The sequence below is a fragment of the Schistocerca nitens genome, chromosome 8, assembly GCF_023898315.1.
Source record: "Schistocerca nitens isolate TAMUIC-IGC-003100 chromosome 8, iqSchNite1.1, whole genome shotgun sequence".
In the NCBI taxonomy this organism is placed as follows: domain Eukaryota; kingdom Metazoa; phylum Arthropoda; class Insecta; order Orthoptera; family Acrididae; genus Schistocerca; species Schistocerca nitens.
This window is the reverse complement of record NC_064621.1, coordinates 350238074-350259475: the sequence shown is the minus strand read 5'-3', so window position 1 is coordinate 350259475 and position 21402 is coordinate 350238074. Positions and strand designations below refer to the sequence as shown.

Sequence of the window (21402 nt, the reverse complement as noted above, 5' to 3'; positions counted from 1 at the left end):
TCTCTATTTCCCCTCTCTCTGTACATCTCTTTCTCTGTCCATTTCCTCCTCCACCTCTGTCCAACTCCCCCTCTCCTTCTCTCTGCCCATCTCCTCATTTTCCTCTCTGACCATTTCCTCCTCGCCCCCTTTCTCTCTCCAGATTATCACCACTACCCCACTTGGAGGCTGGTGGCTCTTACTCCCACAGTATTTCTTTTCAGGTCGTAAATAATTTGTGTACCAAATTTGCTTCAGATCTTTCCAGGGGTTTAGCTTGGCGTTGCCTGTGTACGCACATGTCAAATATATTACACAGGTATTTAACATATTTAAGACATATTTGTACACACATTTCATCTGTATCTCTAGGGAATTCGCCCTATAGTTTTACTTTTATGCTGCTCAGTGTGTATAACGCCGTATCACCTGAACTATGTGTGGACTCGCATTCGGGAGGACGACAGTTCAATCCCGTCTCCGGCCATCCTGATTTAGGTTTTCCGTGATTTCCCTAAATCGTTTAAGGCAAATTCCGGGATGTTTCCTTTGAAAGGGCACGGCCGATTTCCTTCCCAATCCTTCCCTAACCCGAGCTTGCGCTCTGTCTCTAATGACCTCGTTGTCGACGGGACGTTAAACACTAACCACCACCACCACAATGAACTATGTGCTGACAATGATATAATTTTGCAGGTACAACGAATGGTATATGTGACTAATGTCCGTGAAATGTGTTGTTAATAGAGTGAGTCGTAATGAGGTAATAGATTAAAATGTCATCCATGATGCGGTAGGTTTTCATACATCTCTGTATTTGACGTCATATCTCCTGAACTAAGTTCCATACAATTATATAATTTTGTTGGTACATTCGTGTCACATGTGGATTCTTCCTGCGAATAGAGTTAGTAGCAAATCAGTAATAAATTTAAACAATGTGGGAAAAGACAGGATACTACTTACTGTAAAGAAGACACTTCAAGTTCTTTACGGTAAGTAGCAATGTTTTTCCTACATTGTTGATATTCCTATCTGGTATCTCCATTGTTTAATAAATGTAAACGTCATCCAAAGCGCAGTAAGTTTTCACTCATCTTAGTTTTTTTGACGTAGTATCTCCTGATCTATGTTTTGTGCAATGGTATAATTTTGCTAGTACATTCCGTGGTACATCTGAATACTGTCTGCAAATTGTGTCGCCAGTACAGTTGGTAGTAAATAAGTAATGAATTAAAGCGCCATGTTTCATGCGGCAGTTTTACTATGTGAGCAGTGAAAATGTAATAAGCCCTAAACTTTTTTCCTTTCTATTTTGTGGGGGCAGTCAGTGAGAAGAAATTGTTAAAAACGTGAAATTATATGTAAAGCTTGTTTTAAGTCCATAATTGCTTCAACTGTACGATAAATCTTTATTTATGAAGCAGTCTGTTTCATCATGGTATAATTCTACAGCTGTGGATGCCCACAATACAAAATTTACTGCAGTAAGTGCCCTCAGTTTCTTATACTGGATGAATGGAATCTGGATACTCGCAGTTCATGGACTACACTGCGTTTCCAGACAGTAAGTTTTACGTGTACCAAGTTTCGTTGAATCGGCCCGGTAGTTTTGGATGAAATGTGGAACATAAATATATACACTATGTGATCAAAAGTATCGGAACACCTGGCTCAAAATGACTTACAAGTTCGCGGCGCCCTTCATCGGTAATGCTGGAATTCAATATGGGTGTTTACCCACCCTTAGCCTTGATGACAGCTTCCACTCTCGCAGCATACGTTCAATGTGGTGCTGGAAGGTTTCTTGTGGAATGGCAGCCCATTCTTCACGGAATGCTGCACTGAGGAGAGGTATCGATGTCGGTCCGTGAGGTCTGGCACGAAGTCGGCGTTCCGAAACATCCAGAGGGTTTATATAGGGTTTAGGTCAGGACTCTGTGCAGGCCAGCCCATTACAGGGATATTATTGTCGTGTAACCACTCTGCCACAGGCCGTGCATTGTGAACAGGTGCTCGATCGTGTTGAAAGATGTAATCGCCATCCCCGAATTGCTCTTCAACAGTGGGAAGCAAGAAGGTGCTTAAAACGTCAATGCAGGCCTGTGCTGTGATAGTGCCACGCAGAACAACAAGGAGTGTGAGCCCCCTCCATGAAAAACACGGCCACCCCATAACACCACCGCCTCCGAATTTTGCTGTTGGCACTACACACGCTGGCAGATGACGTTCACCGGGCATTGCCATACCACACCCTGCCATCGGATCGCCACATTGTGTACCGTGATTCGTCACTCCACACATCGTTTTTCCACTGTTCAGTCGTCCACTGTTTACGCTCCTTACACGAAGCGAGGCGTCGTTTGGCATTTACCGGCGTGATGTGTGGCTTAAAAATGAACAGCTGCTCGACCATGAAATCCAAGTTTTCTCACCTCCAGCCTCTGTCATAGTTCTTGCAGTGGATTCTGATGCAGTTTGGAATTCCTTTGTGATGATGTGGATAGATGTCTGCCTATTACTCATTACGACCCTCTTCAACTGTCGGCAGTATCTGTCAGTCAACAGACGAGGTCGGCCTGTACGCTTTTGTGCTGTACGTGTCCCTTCACGTTTCCACTTCACTGTCACATCGGAAACAGTGGACCTGGGTATGTTTGGGAGTGTGGAAATCTTGCGTGCAGACGTATGACACAAGTGCCACCCAATCACCTGACCACGTTCGAAGTCCGTGAGTTCCACGGAGCGGCCCCTTCTGCTCTCTCACGACGTCTAATGACTACTGAGTTCGCTGACATGGAGTACCTGGCAATAGGTGGCAGCACAATCAACTTAATATGAAAACGTATGTTTTTGGGAGTGTCCGGATACTTTTGATCACATAGTGTACGTACATCCATTTTTATAATATGTATAGATTCAGCGATTTGTGAAGATAATGTATGTCATATAGAAGGACATCTACATGGATTGGTACCTACTCATTTGCACCAGCTACAGGTGTTGGAGGTTTCAGCAAAATACCTTTGTACTCTGCAACAATTTGATATTATACAGGTATACTGGCGATGACTTTATCGATATCTTAAGATAGAGAGTTCTCCAGTGCTGAAAAATATGGCACGGACTGTAATGTTGCAAGAACAGAGATAATGTATTCTTGGAACCGGATATAAGGTACTTGAACGTCAGTGATTGTCTTTACTTTATCGTAAAGCAGATAACAGATAATTCCTCTGTGATTTGTGGGTACATATATTGCCAGTAAAGCCGTGCCCGGGGAGAGATAAACATGTATTCCATCGCACTTCTGCTGATCGCTGCCGCCTTCGGCACGCGGATTGTGGCTGTCCCTCGTCACCCCATCATTCAAGAGGTACGCTGATCAATGACGCCGGAAGCAAAGCTGCAATTTAATATGAATAAAATCTTCTCGGTTTTCGAGACGAGACAATTCGAATAAAATTCTCTAGGTTTCGATGGCGGAGACAGCCAATGAAAGCTCGAAAATTTTATTCGAATTGGCGCGGGTTAAGAACCGACAGGTTTTCAGACATGCCTCCGCGAAAGACTCCGAGAATACAGTTTAACTTCCCGGTAAATATTGAATCTATACAAGACAGAGCAGTAGCTAAGATAATTACTTTGCTCTTGCTTTCTAAGTCCACAGAATAATAATAAACCTGTTTCTCGACATTCCGCAGCTTTTATCGAATCGTTCTTTGTTAAGATCAGGCATTACTAATTGACAGTTTCGTCTATATTTTGGACGTAAAAATTTTCCGATTTCACGACTTGTCCACAGTAGGAATTGTCATTATGGTTCAACTGTCCACAACGTTTTTCCACAGTCCTTGATTCCGGAAGGCGTTTGATACAGTTTCGTAACGTCGTTTACTGATAACCCCCATGTAAACCCAAGTATGTGATTACTTTACAAATGAGTTAATGTCTTAAATATTTGACTCTGTTGGAGAATAGTTACCGTTTACTAGACAGTTCGACAGTAGGTCGGATTAAACCTCAAACCTCTTCACGTGTCGCCTGTAGTCACACACTTAATGAAGACCTGTCTGCCCTAAGGGATCTGATCCAGAATCGCATCTTATTGCAGTTATTGCTGAAGTTAGTGCTCATGTAGGCGCATGTGTGTGTAAGAGAGAGAGACAGACAGACAGAGTAAATTGTAGGTGTAGTATTTTCCGTTTGTTGCAATGGTTAATGGAGAATCTGTTGCAGGGAGACGACGTAATAGTGAATATAGACAACGGAGCCCTGAGGGGCGTGGTGGCCACATCATTGAACGGCGTTCTCTACAACAAGTTCCTGGGAATACCGTACGCCACACCGCCTCTGGGAGATCTCCGATTCCGTGTGAGTAGCACACATGACTGTTCTAAACGCTGTAGTGAGCTAATTAATTTTAAATACATTGTGGGAGTGAACAGTGATCAATGTGTTGTTACAAATACTTACTATGTAAAACAGTCTTGATCACAATTTATTTATTACAGTGGCCAGTTTCGACCACTACTGTGGTCCAATGAGTAAGAACCTGCTTCTGGTGGTAAATCACTACTCAAGTGATTTACCGCCAGAAGGAGGTTCTTACTCATTGGTCTGAAGATGACCACAGTAGTGGTCGAAACCGATCACCGTAATAAATAAACTGTGACCAAGACTGTTTTTGATAGTAAACAGCTGCAGTAAACATTTAAATAGCTTTACACTTACTTTCGATTTTGGACCGCAGCAGTTCTTAGGCATATAAATACACGTTACAGGCACTCTCCATCACTTTATTTAGCTAATTATTTAAACCGTCCTTTTTGTTACCTTTTTCAATCTCATGTGAAATAGACGGAGGCTTGTACTGTCTTTCGACGATCCTATTCTAGAAAGAGAACAACTATGAATTGTACAGAGTCTGGGCTTCAGCAATATGTAACTTGTCCGCATTCCGTCTCGTTTCTTGCACTGTTTTGCGGAGCTCCTTGGACTATCAGGTAGATGGACAAGTGAAATGTCTCACGGGAAACTCTTTGGTTGCAGTGTACAAGCAAATGCTTTTTCGCGAGTGTTCCTTTCTGCCACAGTTGAACTTTGAGCCATGTGCCCACGTGGATATGGATATCCAAGCCTTCTATTGGCATCCATGTTCATAGTAAACACTAAACCTCGCTCACATTCGGTAACAAGTAAGTCAAACTTTTCCCACACCATTATTAATTTGTTCTGTAATGTGACCTAAATTTTGATGCTTAGTTTGGACTTCGATGTTGATCAACGACCTTCACCCCATATCTGCTTACTCTGTAACAGAAATTTTTCTTCTAATATAGATGGTTAAAAACAAACAATAATTGTATAGTCAAAACGTCTTTTGTTTTCCCCTCAACCACGTGCTCATGTAAGATTACAGTCAGCAGGACATACCTTGATCGCGGTCCCGTTTTAACTGTACGACTAGCCACAAATAGTTCGCACATTCTCGATGCTCCTAGTAATAGCACCTATAATGAGACCTTCAACGTTTTCAGATAATTAGCCAAACAGATGACTGCCGATAAATGTAGCTACACAACCAGCAATGGCCAGAGATCGACTTTCACCAAATTCTCAGGGAAAAGTTTTTTTGTACTCAGAGGTTATTGATTGTATACTTAATTAATGCTCAGAGTTGTTATACATTATACAAACTGAACAAACATTTGCATGCCATGGGCGATTTCATATAGGGCATCTTCATAAATTATGCACTCCATATTTCACTTACTGTTTCCATGGGACTAAACAACCATTCTCACGATCATTAATTTCCTTCTGATACTCAAGACTTGGTTTTCCGTTGCGCTTGCGAAGGTTAACTGCTTTCACCACATAAAGTAGAAAGGAAGGATGATGAGGGTTTAGTTTCCGGACAATATCGAGGTCATTAGAGATGGAGCACAAGCTCGAATTGTTCCAAGGATGGAGAAAGAAATCTGCTATGCCCTTTCAAAGGTACATTCGCGGCAGCATTTTCCTTGAGTGATTTAGGGAAATCTCGGAAAGCCTAAATTTGGATGGTCGGATCTACTTCCTCCCGAAAGCAAGTTCAGTATGCGTCACCTCGCTCGGTACACATAAGAGTCAGATCCCTGTTTACATGGGCTTGCTGTAAGAAAACTGCTGTAAATAACTTCCAAATAATACTTGTTAAGTTTGAGTTATTGATTTTGAAGACGAACGTTCGGTTTCAAATAGTTGTACAAGAAATCTTTTGAAGCTATATCAATACAGCACACGTTATTACGTAGAATTATTACGTAGAATCCTCATAACAAAGACAAAATGTTTTTCTTTACGTTGAGTTGCCTGGTGTTTCAGTAATTTGAGGTTGTTACTTTTTACAGACAGAGTAACAACTAACTTTAATGTGAGGTACGTTGTTACATTTGATTTAATCAACCGTTATACAAATACATAGTGCGGCCTATTAAGTAGTAACAAATTTTACGCTTCCGTCGTATTTATTAAATTGCTTTTTTTCTACCTGCATATAGTACCTGACTACACTATTAGAAAATAATGTTTTTGCTCAATAAATTAACATCTTATTTTCAAAAGCCTTTTTCCTGGTGAGTTCCAGTTATTTCTGGTAGTCTTCAGTTTTTTCAAGTGTGAAAGACTTGTTACTTGTTCGTTTCTGCTGAATGAGGGACAGTTATCTTCTGACTGTTGCACAATAATCAGGCTTTCGAGGATACTGGACAAAGCAGTATAAACCATTTATTTCCCCTTATGGAACATCTTGCTCTCGCTGGCTTCATGAAATTATGCAATCTTTTTAGGTCTGAGGATTCCCATGGTCTTTTTTTTATTACGAATAATATATTTTGGAAGAAGTTGAAGCAGTGTTTCCTATAGACATATAGTTATTACTATTCTGCTTTGAAGCACATCATTTTGCACATTCAGTCGGTTTTGTACTTCTTAACACAGTCATCATCATATACACTATAAGGCAAAAAAGAGGATGCACCACGAAAGAATCATTCGAATGGGACGGAAATCGGTAGATGTGATGTACAGACAAACAAATGATTACAGTGAATTCCACTGACACCGAACCACTGCGATGTGCAACTTCAGTGGTGTCAAGCGAAAGCTCATTGGAGGGGAGGGTGAAGCCTGATGAAAGCTGGTTCTGCCTCGGTGCCAGTGACGGCCGTGTATTGGTTAGAAGGATACCAGCTGAACTCCTGCAACCAACCTGTCTTTGTGCTAGACACACTGGACCTACACCTGGAGTTATGGTTTGGGGTGTGATTTAGTATGACAGCAGGAATACTCTCGTGGTTGTCCCACGCACCCTGACTTCAAATTTGTACGTCAGTCTGGCGATTCAACCTGTTGTGCTGCCATTAATGAACAGCATTCCAGGTGGTGTTTCCCAACTGGATAACTCTCGCTGACATATCGCTGTTGTAATTCAACATCCTCTACAGAGTGTCGACAAGTTGCCTTGCCCTGCTCGATCACCAGATCTGTCTCCAATCGAGCACATCATCAGACGACTACCGCCATCCACAACCAGCATTAAGCGCCCCTGTATTGGCCAACCAAGTACAACAGACATGGAGCTCCATCCCATAAACTGACATCCGACACTTGTACAACACAATGCTTGCACGTTTGCATTCAGCATTCTGACGGTTACACCGGTTCTCTCGCACTTACATTAACTTGTGTTCTTGAAATGTTAATCACTTAAACACGCTACATAGACAAATGTGTTCCCGAATTTTCAATACTCTACATTAATTATTTTTTGGTGATGCGGTTTTTTTGGTCACTGTATTACAACGCAATGCAGACAAACAGTACTACAGTTAGCCCGAAAATGCCAAAAATAGCACAAGATCTGCAGTCAGAAATCACGTGCTTACAAGAGCCTTGTTATAGAAAAGGGCAACTAATATGTCTACCAACACATTGTACCATAATAACAGACATCAATGATTGTAAGACTGCTATAGTAATTTTAAATAGAATTTATAACGTAAAAAGATAAGACAGTTACGCAGCCAACTTTTAGTTACCACGGAGATAACCTATGGGAACGTTCCATGGGCGATTGCATCCATGTACAGCCATCAAATACAACGTTACGCAAATAACATCAGAGATCAAGCAGTGTATCCCAAGGGCAAACAATTAGTGATAAGTGCTAATATTAATTCAAGGTCTCCCCTCGGGAACTCAGACTGAACGGATGACAGGGGAAGCCGGCCGAAGTGGCCGTGCGGTTAAAGGCGCTGCAGTCTGGAACCGCAAGACCGCTACGGTCGCAGGTTCGAATCCTGCCTCGGGCATGGATGTTTGTGATGTCCTTAGGTTAGTTAGGTTTAACTAGTTCTAAGTTCTAGGGGACTAATGACCTCAGCAGTTGAGTCCCATAGTGCTCAGAGCCATTTGAACCATTTGATGACAGGGGAGCCTGCCGGAGTGGCCGAGCGGTTCTAGACACTACAGTCTGGAACCGCGCGACCGCTACGGTCGCAGGTTCGCATCCTGCCTCGGGCATGGATGTGTGTGATGTCCTTAGGTTAGTTAGCTTTAAGTAGTTCTAAGTTCTAGGGGACTGATGACCTCAGATGTTACGTCCCATAATGCTCAGAGCCAACCATTTTGATGACAGGGGACGAATAACTGCTCACCTAATACAAGGAACACAATTACATGTAATGAACACAGACTACGATGCTACGAGCAGTAATATCGGCTTTGCGCTACCAAATACTGCAGCAATGGCTTACGTAACAAATTAGACCGTACGCGACAATATAAACAGTAGTGAACACAATATTATAAAAATTCATACTAACACACACTCAGAACAGAAGTATCAAAAACACACACCACTGCACTTATTGTTCCACAAAGCAGACTGGAACAAATTAACAGAAACTATCGAACAACACGGTCTAGAAAACATCAATGGAGAGATCGATTACAGAGCACACAAACTAAAGCACGTAATACAACAGGCATAAACCACATCAATATCGACGGCAAGGAACACAAAACTATCACCAATATTATGGATCAACGAACTCACAAGACTCAGATAAGATGCCAGAGCGAAACAAAATTATACCAAACAGCAATACTAGGTAGAGACAAACGCGTAAGACTTGAGGCATATAGGCATGCACAAGACTTATGCAGACAGATCCTGTACAACACTCGAAAGCAACACTGGGAACGATTTATAACTAGACAAACAGAGCAAAATACTTTGGGAGGGACCATACAATATACTGACACAGAAGATAAAAACCCTACTAGCTCTGGAAACGCTAAGGCAGGATGACGGCACGGTGACGTGGGGATGTGGGAATACAGAGGTGTTTCTGCTGTACAAACTGTTCCCTGACGACGTCATCTATACAGATACATAATATCATGCAACTCAACTCTAAGAGAAGACCTATACACACCATACAACACTGCCACAGTTACCTGCCCTTTTGCGCAAGAAGAGGTTACGCTTGCAATCTCAGAGCAAAAAAAAAAAAAAAAAAAAATGTAACCTGGACCAGATGGTATCCATTCGGCAGCACTGACTTTGTGAAGATATACTTTTACGTGCAAGTCAAATGCGGCTGACCTGGTGCTGATAGCACGGAATGAAAACGATATGAGTGTGGCTTCAGATTGGGTACGCAAATGTGGAACTGCCACTGGCAGCCTTATAAATATGGACAAGTCTGTAGCGATGAATATTGGTGTTGGACTAACGGAAGAAAGTGTAGCACCCTTACGGCTCATGGATACCTTGAAATGCCTAGGTACTGTTTTTACCAACGACATATGTCGCACAGCAGCGTACATCTATAAGAGACTACTACAGTCAGTCCGAACGGGCGTTAGAGGGAACATCACACTGGCGTTAGATGTGATCCAGCGGGTCACGTATGTTTACACCTACCTGGCGTCACAAATTCCGCATTTCGCTCAAGTACTCCCAAAGCCGGTGACGACAGCACGACGATTACTGGCGGTGTTCGGTTCCTTTGTGAGTGCAGGTCTACTGTTTAAAGTAAGATACGACGCCCTTACCCTCCCTCTTAGTAGGATCGACTTGGTCTTGTGCATGTTCGTGATCGAGCGGTGGCACTATATATCAGCACAATGTTAAAACTGTGGAGTAGACGTCAGACTTGTCGGACAGGAATCGTAATAGATGAACTAGCACCAGTGACTCGAATGGCGCCAGTGACGGTCCAGCACATCTCCCAGTCACTCCAGCATATACGCACGTTTTTTATAGAGTACAGCTACGTTCAGACAGCTCTGCAGGGAACCAGACCTGCAACGGTGCGTGACATACACTCCTGGAAATGGAAAAAAAGAACACATTGACACCGGTGTGTCAGACCCACCATACTTGCTCCGGACACTGCGAGAGGCCTGTACAAGCAATGATCACACGCACGGCACAGCGGACACACCAGGAACCGCGGTGTTGGCCGTCGAATGGCGCTAGCTGCGCAGCATTTGTGCACCGCCGCCGTCAGTGTCAGCCAGTTTGCCGTGGCATACGGAGCTCCATCGCAGTCTTTAACACTGGTAGCATGCCGCGACAGCGTGGACGTGAACCGTATGTGCAGTTGACGGACTTTGAGCGAGGGCGTATAGTGGGCATGCGGGAGGCCGGGTGGACGTACCGCCGAATTGCTCAACACGTGGGGCGTGAGGTCTCCACAGTACATCGATGTTGTCGCCAGTGGTCGGCGGAAGGTGCACGTGCCCGTCGACCTGGGACCGGACCGCAGCGACGCACGGATGCACGCCAAGACCGTAGGATCCTACGCAGTGCCGTAGGGGACCGCACCGCCACTTCCCAGCAAATTAGGGACACTGTTGCTCCTGGGGTATCGGCGAGGACCATTCGCAACCGTCTCCATGAAGCTGGGCTACGGTCCCGCACACCGTTAGGCCGTCTTCCGCTCACGCCCCAACATCGTGCAGCCCGCCTCCAGTGGTGTCGCGACAGGCGTGAATGGAGGGACGAATGGAGACGTGTCGTCTTCAGCGATGAGAGTCGCTTCTGCCTTGGTGCCAATGATGGTCGTATGCGTGTTTGGCGCCGTGCAGGTGAGCGCCACAATCAGGACTGCATACGACCGAGGCACACAGGGCCAACACCCGGCATCATAGTGTGGGGAGCGATCTCCTACACTGGCCGTACACCACTGGTGATCGTCGAGGGGACACTGAATAGTGCACGGTACATCCAAACCGTCATCGAACCCATCGTTCTACCATTCCTAGACCGGCAAGGGAACTTGCTGTTCCAACAGGACAATGCACGTCCGCGTGTATCCCGTGCCACCCAACGTGCTCTAGAAGGTGTAAGTCAACTACCCTGGCCAGCAAGATCTCCGGATCTGTCCCCCATTGAGCATGTTTGGGACTGGATGAAGCGTCGTCTCACGCGGTCTGCACGTCCAGCACGAACGCTGGTCCAACTGAGGCGCCAGGTGGAAATGGCATGGCAAGCCGTTCCACAGGACTACATCCAGCATCTCTACGATCGTCTCCATGGGAGAATAGCTGCCTGCATTGCTGCGAAAGGTGGATATACACTGTAGTAGTGCCGACATTGTGCATGCTCTGTTGCCTGTGTCCGAACGGGCGTTAGAGGGAACATCACACTGGCGTTAGATGTGATTCAGCGGGTCACGTATGTTTACACCTACCTGGCGTCACAAATTCCGCATTTCGCTCAAGTACTCCCAATGCCGGTGACGACAGCACGACGATTACTGGCGGTGTTCGGTTCCTTTGTGAGTGCAGGTCTACTGTTTAAAGTAAGATACGACGCCCTTACCTCCCTCTTAGTAGGATGGACTTGGTATTGTGCATGTTCGTGATCGAGCGGTGGCACTATATATCAGCACAATGTTAAAACTGTGGAGTAGACGTCAGACTTGTCGGACAGGAATCGTAATAGATGAACTAGCACCAGTGTCTCGAATGGCGCCAGTGACGGTCCAGCACATCTCCCAGTCACTCCAGCATATACGCACTTTTTTTATAGAGTACAGCTACGTTCAGACAGCTCTGCAGGGAACCAGACCTGCAACGGTGCGTGACATATATCGGATACTAACGACCGGACGACACAGCCATCCTATTGAGAGGAAGCATCCACATATCAATTGGCAAGCAGTAAGGCGATCGATACACCACGTTTCCTTAGACACAGCGACACGTGAAACTTGGTGCCTAACAGTAAATGGTAAAAATGTCACCCGATCCAGACTCCATGCGATTCATATGAACGATTCACCGTTGTGCCCTGTGTGCCAGACTGGTCAACGATGAACACCGCCTCATATGCGGCCCCTCGGCAGAAGTGTGGCGTTTGGCGACACGAATGATCGCTTTCTTTCTCCGAATGGGATAAAACAACATTGAACGAGGGATTATATTCTTTCCGGACGGGACTTACTACCCATACACCAAAACGAATGCAGTAACGTGGTTTCGAGGCCAGACGGTGCTCTATTTGTTCAGAGCTGGCCCAAAGAATGTAATGGACTTCTGGACTTTTCTACTGGAACGACGTCTAAAGATCGTGAACAATCCGAAATGCCGACAGTATTTCTCTAACTTCCTATGGAGTGCGTTTCAAAAGCCCCCGTATAGCTGGAACGTCCAGGGTAGGAGAAGTTAAATTATCGATGCGAAGAAAGCATGAACGGAAGATAAGAATCGGTGGATACGTTGTACTTATGAGAAGACATACGCGGATGACGGAACAGCGGGGGGCATTGGAAATACGATTCTCCATTGTGATGTGTTTTTTTTTCTTCCTTATGTAATACGAGAATAATTTTCAGTTTACTAGCTTCAAGCAATACAGAAATATTATTTGTGGTATGACAAGGCAGTGGTTGATACCGAAATTTCCTTTCGCTTAAATGTTATATGCAAACCAGGATTTTCTTTAATTTGTGAGAGATATTCATTGGAATTTGAAGCATAGTTAGAGAAGTATTTCTTTTTAACGTAATTTTATTGTGTTTTTTTTCTGACGTATGTTTACCTTTCAAAGCTTACTCGGGCATGGATGTAAGTGTTGTCCATAGCGTAAGTTAGTTTAAGTTAGATTAAGTAGTGTGTAGGCTTAGGGAGCGATGACCTCAGGAGTTTGGTCCCATATGACCTTACCACAAACTTCCAAATTTCCCCATGGTATGGTCGCAGCGAATCATCAGCATTAGTGCAGCGGGAATGTATGGGCCGACATAATTGGTGACCGTATTTAGGGACCAGTTTTTCCTTCCACGGCGCCTAACAGCCCGTAACTATTGGTATTTCTTGCGGGTGACTTTGCCTCCCCTCTGCAAGAAGTACCATTGATGATTCGAGGCGTGATGTGACTGATACATGATGGTGTTCCAGCCCACTTCGCCACTAACGTCCGGACGCATCTCAATCGTATCTTCCCTGGTCAATGGATCATACGAGGGGATTCAGTTACATAGCCTGCTCGTTCATCGGATCTCAACACGTGCGATTTGGGGCCATATCAAAATTATCGTGTATGCAGAGCCCATTCTAGATGTGGAGGCACTGGATGCAGCCTGGAAGATGCGAACGTGCGAGACACAACATGCTACAGCGCGTGCACATGCGTTGAGGCACATGAAAACCATTTTCAACACATACTGTAACTGTGGCTGCATAGTACAACGCGCATTAGATCGCAGTCTATGTAACAATATATGCGCCAAATCATACACTCCTGGAAATGGAAAAAAGAACACATTGACACCGGTGTGTCAGACCCACCATACTTGCTCCGGACACTGCGAGAGGCCTGTACAAGCAATGATCACACGCACGGCACAGCGGACACACCAGGAACCGCGGTGTTGGCCGTCGAATGGCGCTAGCTGCGCAGCATTTGTGCACCGCCGCCGTCAGTGTCAGCCAGTTTGCCGTGGCATACGGAGCTCCATCGCAGTCTTTAACACTGGTAGCATGCCGCGACAGCGTGGACGTGAACCGTATGTGCAGTTGACGGACTTTGAGCGAGGGCGTATAGTGGGCATGCGGGAGGCCGGGTGGACGTACCGCCGAATTGCTCAACACGTGGGGCGTGAGGTCTCCACAGTACATCGATGTTGTCGCCAGTGGTCGGCGGAAGGTGCACGTGCCCGTCGACCTGGGACCGGACCGCAGCGACGCACGGATGCACGCCAAGACCGTAGGATCCTACGCAGTGCCGTAGGGGACCGCACCGCCACTTCCCAGCAAATTAGGGACACTGTTGCTCCTGGGGTATCGGCGAGGACCATTCGCAACCGTCTCCATCAAGCTGGGCTACGGTTCCGCACACCGTTAGGCCGTCTTCCGCTCACGCCCCAACATCGTGCAGCCCGCCTCCAGTGGTGTCGCGACAGGCGTGAATGGAGGGACGAATGGAGACGTGTCGTCTTCAGCGATGAGAGTCGCTTCTGCCTTGGTGCCAATGATGGTCGTATGCGTGTTTGGCGCCGTGCAGGTGAGCGCCACAATCAGGACTGCATACGACCGAGGCACACAGGGCCAACACCCGGCATCATGGTGTGGGGAGCGATCTCCTACACTGGCCGTACACCACTGGTGATCGTCGAGGGGACACTGAATAGTGCACGGTACATCCAAACCGTCATCGAACCCATTGTTCTACCATTCCTAGACCGGCAAGGGAACTTGCTGTTCCAACAGGACAATGCACGTCCGCGTGTATCCCGTGCCACCCAACGTGCTCTAGAAGGTGTAAGTCAACTACCCTGGCCAGCAAGATCTCCGGATCTGTCCCCCATTGAGCATGTTTGGGACTGGATGAAGCGTCGTCTCACGCGGTCTGCACGTCCAGCACGAACGCTGGTCCAACTGAGGCGCCAGGTGGAAATGGCATGGCAAGCCGTTCCACAGGACTACATCCAGCATCTCTACGATCGTCTCCATGGGAGAATAGCAGCCTGCATTGCTGCGAAAGGTGGATATACACTGTAGTAGTGCCGACATTGTGCATGCTCTGTTGCCTGTGTCTATGTGCCTGTGGTTCTGTCAGTGTGATCATGTGATGTATCTGACCCCAGGAATGTGTCAATAAAGTTTCCCCTTCCTGGGACAATGAATTCACGGTGTTCTTATTTCAATTTCCAGGAGTGTATATAGGGCAAACAACACGAACTGTGCAGGAACGCATTGTGGAACACCAACGGCATACTCGCCTTCTCCAACCCACCAAGTCCGCAATTGCCGAACATTGTATCTCCACAGACCACTCCATGAAGAACAACGACACAAAAATTTTGGCCCATACATCAAACTTTTGGAGCTCGATTATGAATGAATCTGTGGAAATGAGACTGTCTGACAACGAGACTCTCATCAATCGAGATAGGGGTTATCAGCTAACCTCTGCTTGGAATCCTGTTATAGAGAAACTTCATAGTCGACGTAGTTATCTGCATAAAGATGAAAACCAACCTGATATCGCTACGCCAAGCTTTCACCGTGGACGGCGCGAGGCGCGGCGCACGGAGTTGTTATGAAGGCGCACGCTGAGCAGCGCATGCGCAATGTCACCTCGGTATGGCTTTAAATAGGAGAGCTCAACGCGTACTCGCCAACTAGAGGGTTGGATCCCCTCCTTCGAAAGCGTCAGATTGCAAAGCCTGGGCTACTCTCAGGGTGGAATCTCCGTCTTCGAAGATTGTTTGTCTGTCTGTGTGCCCGCCGCTTGCTGCTGTCGCTGTTCGTTCGTTCGTTCGTCCGTCCGTCCGCCTGCCCGCCTGCCCGCCTGCCTGCTCGCTGTCCATCGCCGTCGTCGTCGTACCCGCTGCCGCTGCCGCCGCCGCTACCGCCGCCTGCTGTTCGTCCGTCCGTTCGCCGCCGACCATCGCCGACGCCGACGCCGACGCTGCCGCTGCCTGCTGCACGTCCGTCTGTCCGTCGCCGTTCGTCTGCAATGAGTACTCCCACCTCCACCGTCATCTACACCTCCCCCTCCCCTTCTCCCACAGTCACTTCCTGGAGTGCCGCCCCTGGCCTCCCTCCTTCCGCCTCCCCTACCCTTCCCCCCGCTCACACATCCCCCTATCTCCTCCCCTGCTGTATACCCACACCTCTACACCCTTCCTCCAGCTTTCCACACCCTCAACAGCTCCCACTCCTACCCCCGCCCTCACGTACGCCTCTGTTGCCGCCTCTGCTGCCGCCCCTCAGGTGGTTGGCTTCCCCTCTCTCACCGACCCCGTCGCTTCGTCTTCTGCATCTCCCGCACGCATCACGTCGCGCCGAGCCACCATCGCCACCACTGAACCAGCTGCTTCTCCCGGTGCCTCCGCTACGCCACAGGGATCTGCCACCCGCCACCTCCCTCTCCTCCCCGTCCCTCTCCCCTCCTCCCAGCCTCCAGTCTCCAAAAAACCCCAAAAGCGCGTCCTTACCGATTCTGCTCCCGCCACTTCCCACAAAAAATCAACACCACCTCCCCCTCCCCCTGCCGTCACCATGGACACCACCCCTCCTCCTGCCACCCATACCTTGGCCCCCACCCTCCACACCTTTGTCCTGTCAACTCCCGATCCTAAGTTCCTCGACGCTCATACCCTCACCAAGGAAATACGAAAGTACTTACCTGGTGCTCCCATTTCCCAACTCATTCCCCGCAGGGACTCAGTCCTTATCAAGTCCCCGTCCCCATCCTTTCACACAGACCTCCTGCGAAAACTCCCACGAGTTATGTTTGGCCCCCACGCCTCTCTGACACCCTTCCTTTCCGCTTCCACTCCTCGTCAGCCCCAGCCTCCCCGTCGCCCCCCCACCTACACCGCTGTGATCACCAAGCTCAGCCCGGTGATCACAGAGGATGAAGTGTTGGTAGAACTGAACTCCCACCTGGACTTGGAAATCCGCTCTGCCCGCCGTATCCACAATGCCTCTGGTCCCACCTACCTCATGCGGGTATTCTCTGAATCCACCCCATCCATAGACCATCTCCTCACCCAGGGTGCCCTGATATACCACCGTCGCCACCCTGTTGAATCCTCCAAATCCCCTCCCCAATCCTACCGTTGCCAGCGGTGCCTGATGTACAATGACCACCTGACTCCCAACTGCAAAAACCCCCCCACCTGTCCCCATTGCAAGGCCTCCCACTTTCTTAAGAACTGCCCCAACCTCGCTGCTCCTCCTTCCTGTAATACCTGCAATGGCCCCCATCCCACATACTCCCACAAATGTAAAGCTAAACCCCCTCCAGCCACCCCTGAACTTACGGTCCCAGTTCGTCCCGTCGATCCCCCTGTCCATCCCAACAATTCCCTCCGTCCACCCCCCACGGCCGAGGACATCATCCGGTTCATTACCGTTGTCCTCCAAAACATTCACCCTTTTCAGCACCCCCACACCTTCCAACAAATATCCCTTGCTGCTCGCTCTGTTTTCCACCTGAACGCCTTCGCCACTTACTCCCACAACCAAGCCCACTTCACCTTCACCCGCCTCGACACCCTAGTTTAAGTCTCTTCCCTTCCCTCTCTTCCCCCCCCCTCCTTCCCGTCATGGCGCGGCACGAGTCTCGCATCCTCTTCCAGAACATTCGCTCCTTCCGCTCCAACAAATACCTCCTCATGCACACCCTCTCCCACCACCAGGTCGACACCTTCCTCTTGAACGAAACCTTTCTCCAGCCCCACCATTCTATCCGCACCTCCCCCTATATCCTCCACCGCACTGACGCTCCTTGTCCTCGTGCGCAGGGTGGAGTCGCGATTGGCCACCTTAAGCATATCCCTGTCCGGCCACAACCTCTCCTCAATGACCCCACTGAACACCTTATCCTTAGCGTCTTCTTCCCCTCCCTCACCATTACCTGTGCCACCATCTATGTCCGCTCCACTGCTCCTCTTCCTTATGACTTCATCTCACACATTGACCACACCTTCTCCACCTATGTGATTGCCGCCGACCTCAACATCCATAGCCGCACTCCTGCTGCCCTTCGGCGGTGGCATCAGTTCCTCTCCACACTTCAAGGTGACCTTGTTCCTCTTCCCCAGCACACCCGACCTGAAAGTAACACCACCCCCGATGTTGTCATTGCCTCCGCCAACCTCCTTGGGCGTATCACTGTCGCCGTCCTTGACCCCACAGGTAGCGATCACCTCCCTGTCCTTCTCACCATCACATCTGCAAACCGCCCCCCTCCGGCTCCGCACCCTGCACCCCCTCCCAAGGCCGTCCATGACTATCGCCGTGCCAACTGGGATGCCTACCGGGACTCCATCTCCGCCCAGGTCAAAAGCCACCCTCTTACCTATCACCATCCTGACGACATCAACCACGCCTCGTCCTTCCTTCAGCAGGTAATTACTGACGCCGTGGAGGCCCATGTTCCTACTAAAACCATCCACCCACACCGTCCCACTCTCCCTCCGCGGGCTGTCCTCCTCCTCCGTGAATCCCGCCGCCTCTATCGCTCCTTCCTGCGCACTCGTGACAGGGATACACTCCAACGCCACCGGCAAATACAGCGACACGTACGGAACCTTATTACAGCAACGAAACGCCGCGACTGGCGCCAGACCTGCACACGACTCAACGCCACCCTCCCTATCAACTCCTCCAAGTACTGGTCCGCCTTCCATCGCCTTACTGGTTCCCTTTCCGCTCCCCACTACCCCCTTCTCCATAACGATCGCCCCCTACCTGACAACCTCAGTAAGGCCAACCACTTCGCTTCCCACCTTTCCGAGGTCTTCTCCTTCCCCGATGATCCCCACTTTGATTATTCTCTTTTCCCCACGGTCATGGAACGTGCCGATACCTCGGTCGCTCCTCTTGCTCCTAGTCTCCAGTACTTGGGGCAGTTGCCCCCCTCCGACATAAACACTCCCATCACAGCACAAGACATTAAACTTATCCTCCGGTCCAAACGCAACACGGCCCCTGGTCACGACTGTGTCACCTACCGGCACCTTCGCGAAAGCCCCTATTCCTTCCTGACTGTCCTCGCCCATCTCTATAATGTCGTCCTCTCTACTGGCTTCTACCCTGACCTGTGGAAGACCTCCCACGTCCTCTTATTCCTCAAACCCAACAAACCCCCTTCTGCCACCTCTTCCTATCGTCCCATCTGCCTCACCTCCGTCTTCAGTAAGGTCTTTGAATCCATCCTCTCCCGCCGTATCCATCAGCACCTTGCTCAACACCACCTCCTCCCCCTTACCCAGTGTGGCTTCCGACCCTCCTTCTCTGCTGACGACCAACTCCTCAACCTTGTTCACCTTCTGTCCCTCCAGCTCAACTACCGTCGCTCCGCCATTGTTGTTTCCCTTGACCTCCAAAATGCCTATGACCGTGTATGGCATCCCGGTCTCCTCTTTAAACTCCAAACCTACGCCCTGCCTATCAATTTTGTCCATCTGGTCGCTTCCTTCCTCTCGCACCGTCCTTCCTATGTCACCCTCCACAACACCAACTCCCGTATCTTTTATCCCACGGCTGGCGTCCCCCAAGGTTCTGTCCTCTCCCCTCTCCTCTATCTCTTGTATACAGCTGATATGCCCAAGCCACCCCCACCAGTCCACCTTCTCCAGTATGCTGATGACACCGCCTTCCTGGCTCTCTATCCTACCCTTCAACGGTCTCAATGTACCCTCCAAACCCACCTTAACCAGTTCACCACTTGGTGTAACCAGTGGTTCCTCCGTCTCAACCCCTCCAAAACCCAGGCAATCATCATAGGCCGCACCACTCGCTCCTTCCGCCTCCATGATTTCTACCTCACCCTTTATGGTCGTCCTATCCAACTCACCTCCACCCTGAAATACCTTGGCCTCACCCTTGACCGCCACCTCACCTGGACCCCTCATCTCCTGACCATCCAGCAGAAAGCCCATTCCCGCCTCCGCCTTCTGAAACTCCTGTCTGGCCGGACATGGGGCTTGCATCCTTCTACCATCCTCCACACCTCCATCCTCCCTCATCCGTCCTATCCTCTGTTATGCCAGCGTTGCCTGGATCTCCGCCCCCACCCGCTTTTACAAGGCCCTCCAAATCCTTGAACGCCATGCGCTCCGCCTTGCCTTCCGTATCCGCCTTCCTTCCCCCACACGGCTCCTGTATGAACTGATCCCCTTCCCCCACCTCCTCCTGTTCCTCCAACATCTCCGCATCCTTTACATTGTTCGCAGGCTTGATCCCCCCCCCACCCTCTGGTTTCCTCCTTCCTCTCCACCCCCCGCCCGTTGCCGCGCCTCTATCGCTGTATCCCTCCCTCTCTCCACCTCCACACCCTCCATCTCCTTCATCAGGGCAATTTCCAACGCCTCCCCCTCTCGGATGACGAACTTCGCCGTGACATCTACCCTTCCTTCCAACTATAGCCTGGCCTTGTTCCCCCCCCCCCTCCCCAGGGCCCCCTTTTTCCTCTTTCCTCCTTCTCCCAGAGCGGATTTTCCTCCGTCTCCCCCTCCCCTGAGACCCTGCACCCCATACTTGCCTCTCTCCTTCCCACATCCCACCCTACCTGGCCCTCTTCCGCGCGCCCCCGCTCACCTCCCCCATCTCTTCCCCTCCCTCCCTTCTCCAGGTCTCCCTCATCTCCTAGCGCCTGGCAGATCCTCTGTGTTGCTCTTCATCAGTGTGCCACATCAGTGTTGTTTAGTGCTGTTTCTCGTGTGCGTCAAGAGGTGTGTTTTACTTGTGTCCTGCCTTGAGGTTCGCCGCCAGTGTTACGTTATGCGCTATGCCGTCCGTCGCTACCTTTATGCTCCAGTCTTACTGTGCCTTGTGTTCTTTTAACCGTCGCAGTGTGTGGCTTTTTATGTGTGCTACTTTTAAACAGTTTTTTCTCTCCATTTTACAGTCACCCCGTTTTGTGTCTATTGCCTTCCATGATGTTCCCCTTTTTTATATCTATGTTCACCTTATTCTCTCCTTTGCTGTTTTTAAATGTCTTCTATTGTTTTGTTCTATGTCTTTCGGCTGAAGAGCAGCGCCTATGCTGCTGCCAGCCCGCCCCGATGGGGAATTGAAATACAATAAAGGAAAAAAAAAAAGCGTACTCGCCAGTACTACTACAGTGGCACTCGCCTGAAGATGGCCAGAAGACTCTGCGCTGAAATATCGTGGCAGGACGTTACTGACATCCGGCAGTTCTCCCGTGGTTTTATGGAACAATCAGTACGCCGGGAAAGCTTTAAACATCACAATGTTGTTGTTGTTGATGCAGCTCTCCATGCTACTCTATCCTGTGCAAGCTTCTTCATCTCCCAGTACCTACTGCAGCCTACATCCTTCTGAATCTGTTTAGTGTATTCATCTCTTGGTCTCCCTCTACGATTTTTACCCTCCACGCTG

General features: G+C 48.8%; 1 protein-coding gene across 2 annotated transcripts in view; it reads left to right on the top strand.

Moving 5' to 3' along the window:
* LOC126198971 (juvenile hormone esterase-like) overlaps positions 1-21402 on the top strand; it is a 214940-nt gene that overhangs the window by 92008 nt on the left and 101530 nt on the right. Inside the window, exons 1-2 of one of the 2 annotated variants that reach the window (XM_049935629.1) lie at positions 3255-3355; positions 4219-4353. The exons of the other annotated variant lie outside the window; for it this stretch is intronic. Of the exons in view, the coding sequence (XP_049791586.1) occupies positions 3272-3355; positions 4219-4353 (219 nt within the window). The 5' untranslated portion in view covers positions 3255-3271. Of the gene's footprint in view, positions 1-3254; positions 3356-4218; positions 4354-21402 lie in introns of those variants that run through there. 2 annotated transcript variants of the gene reach the window in all.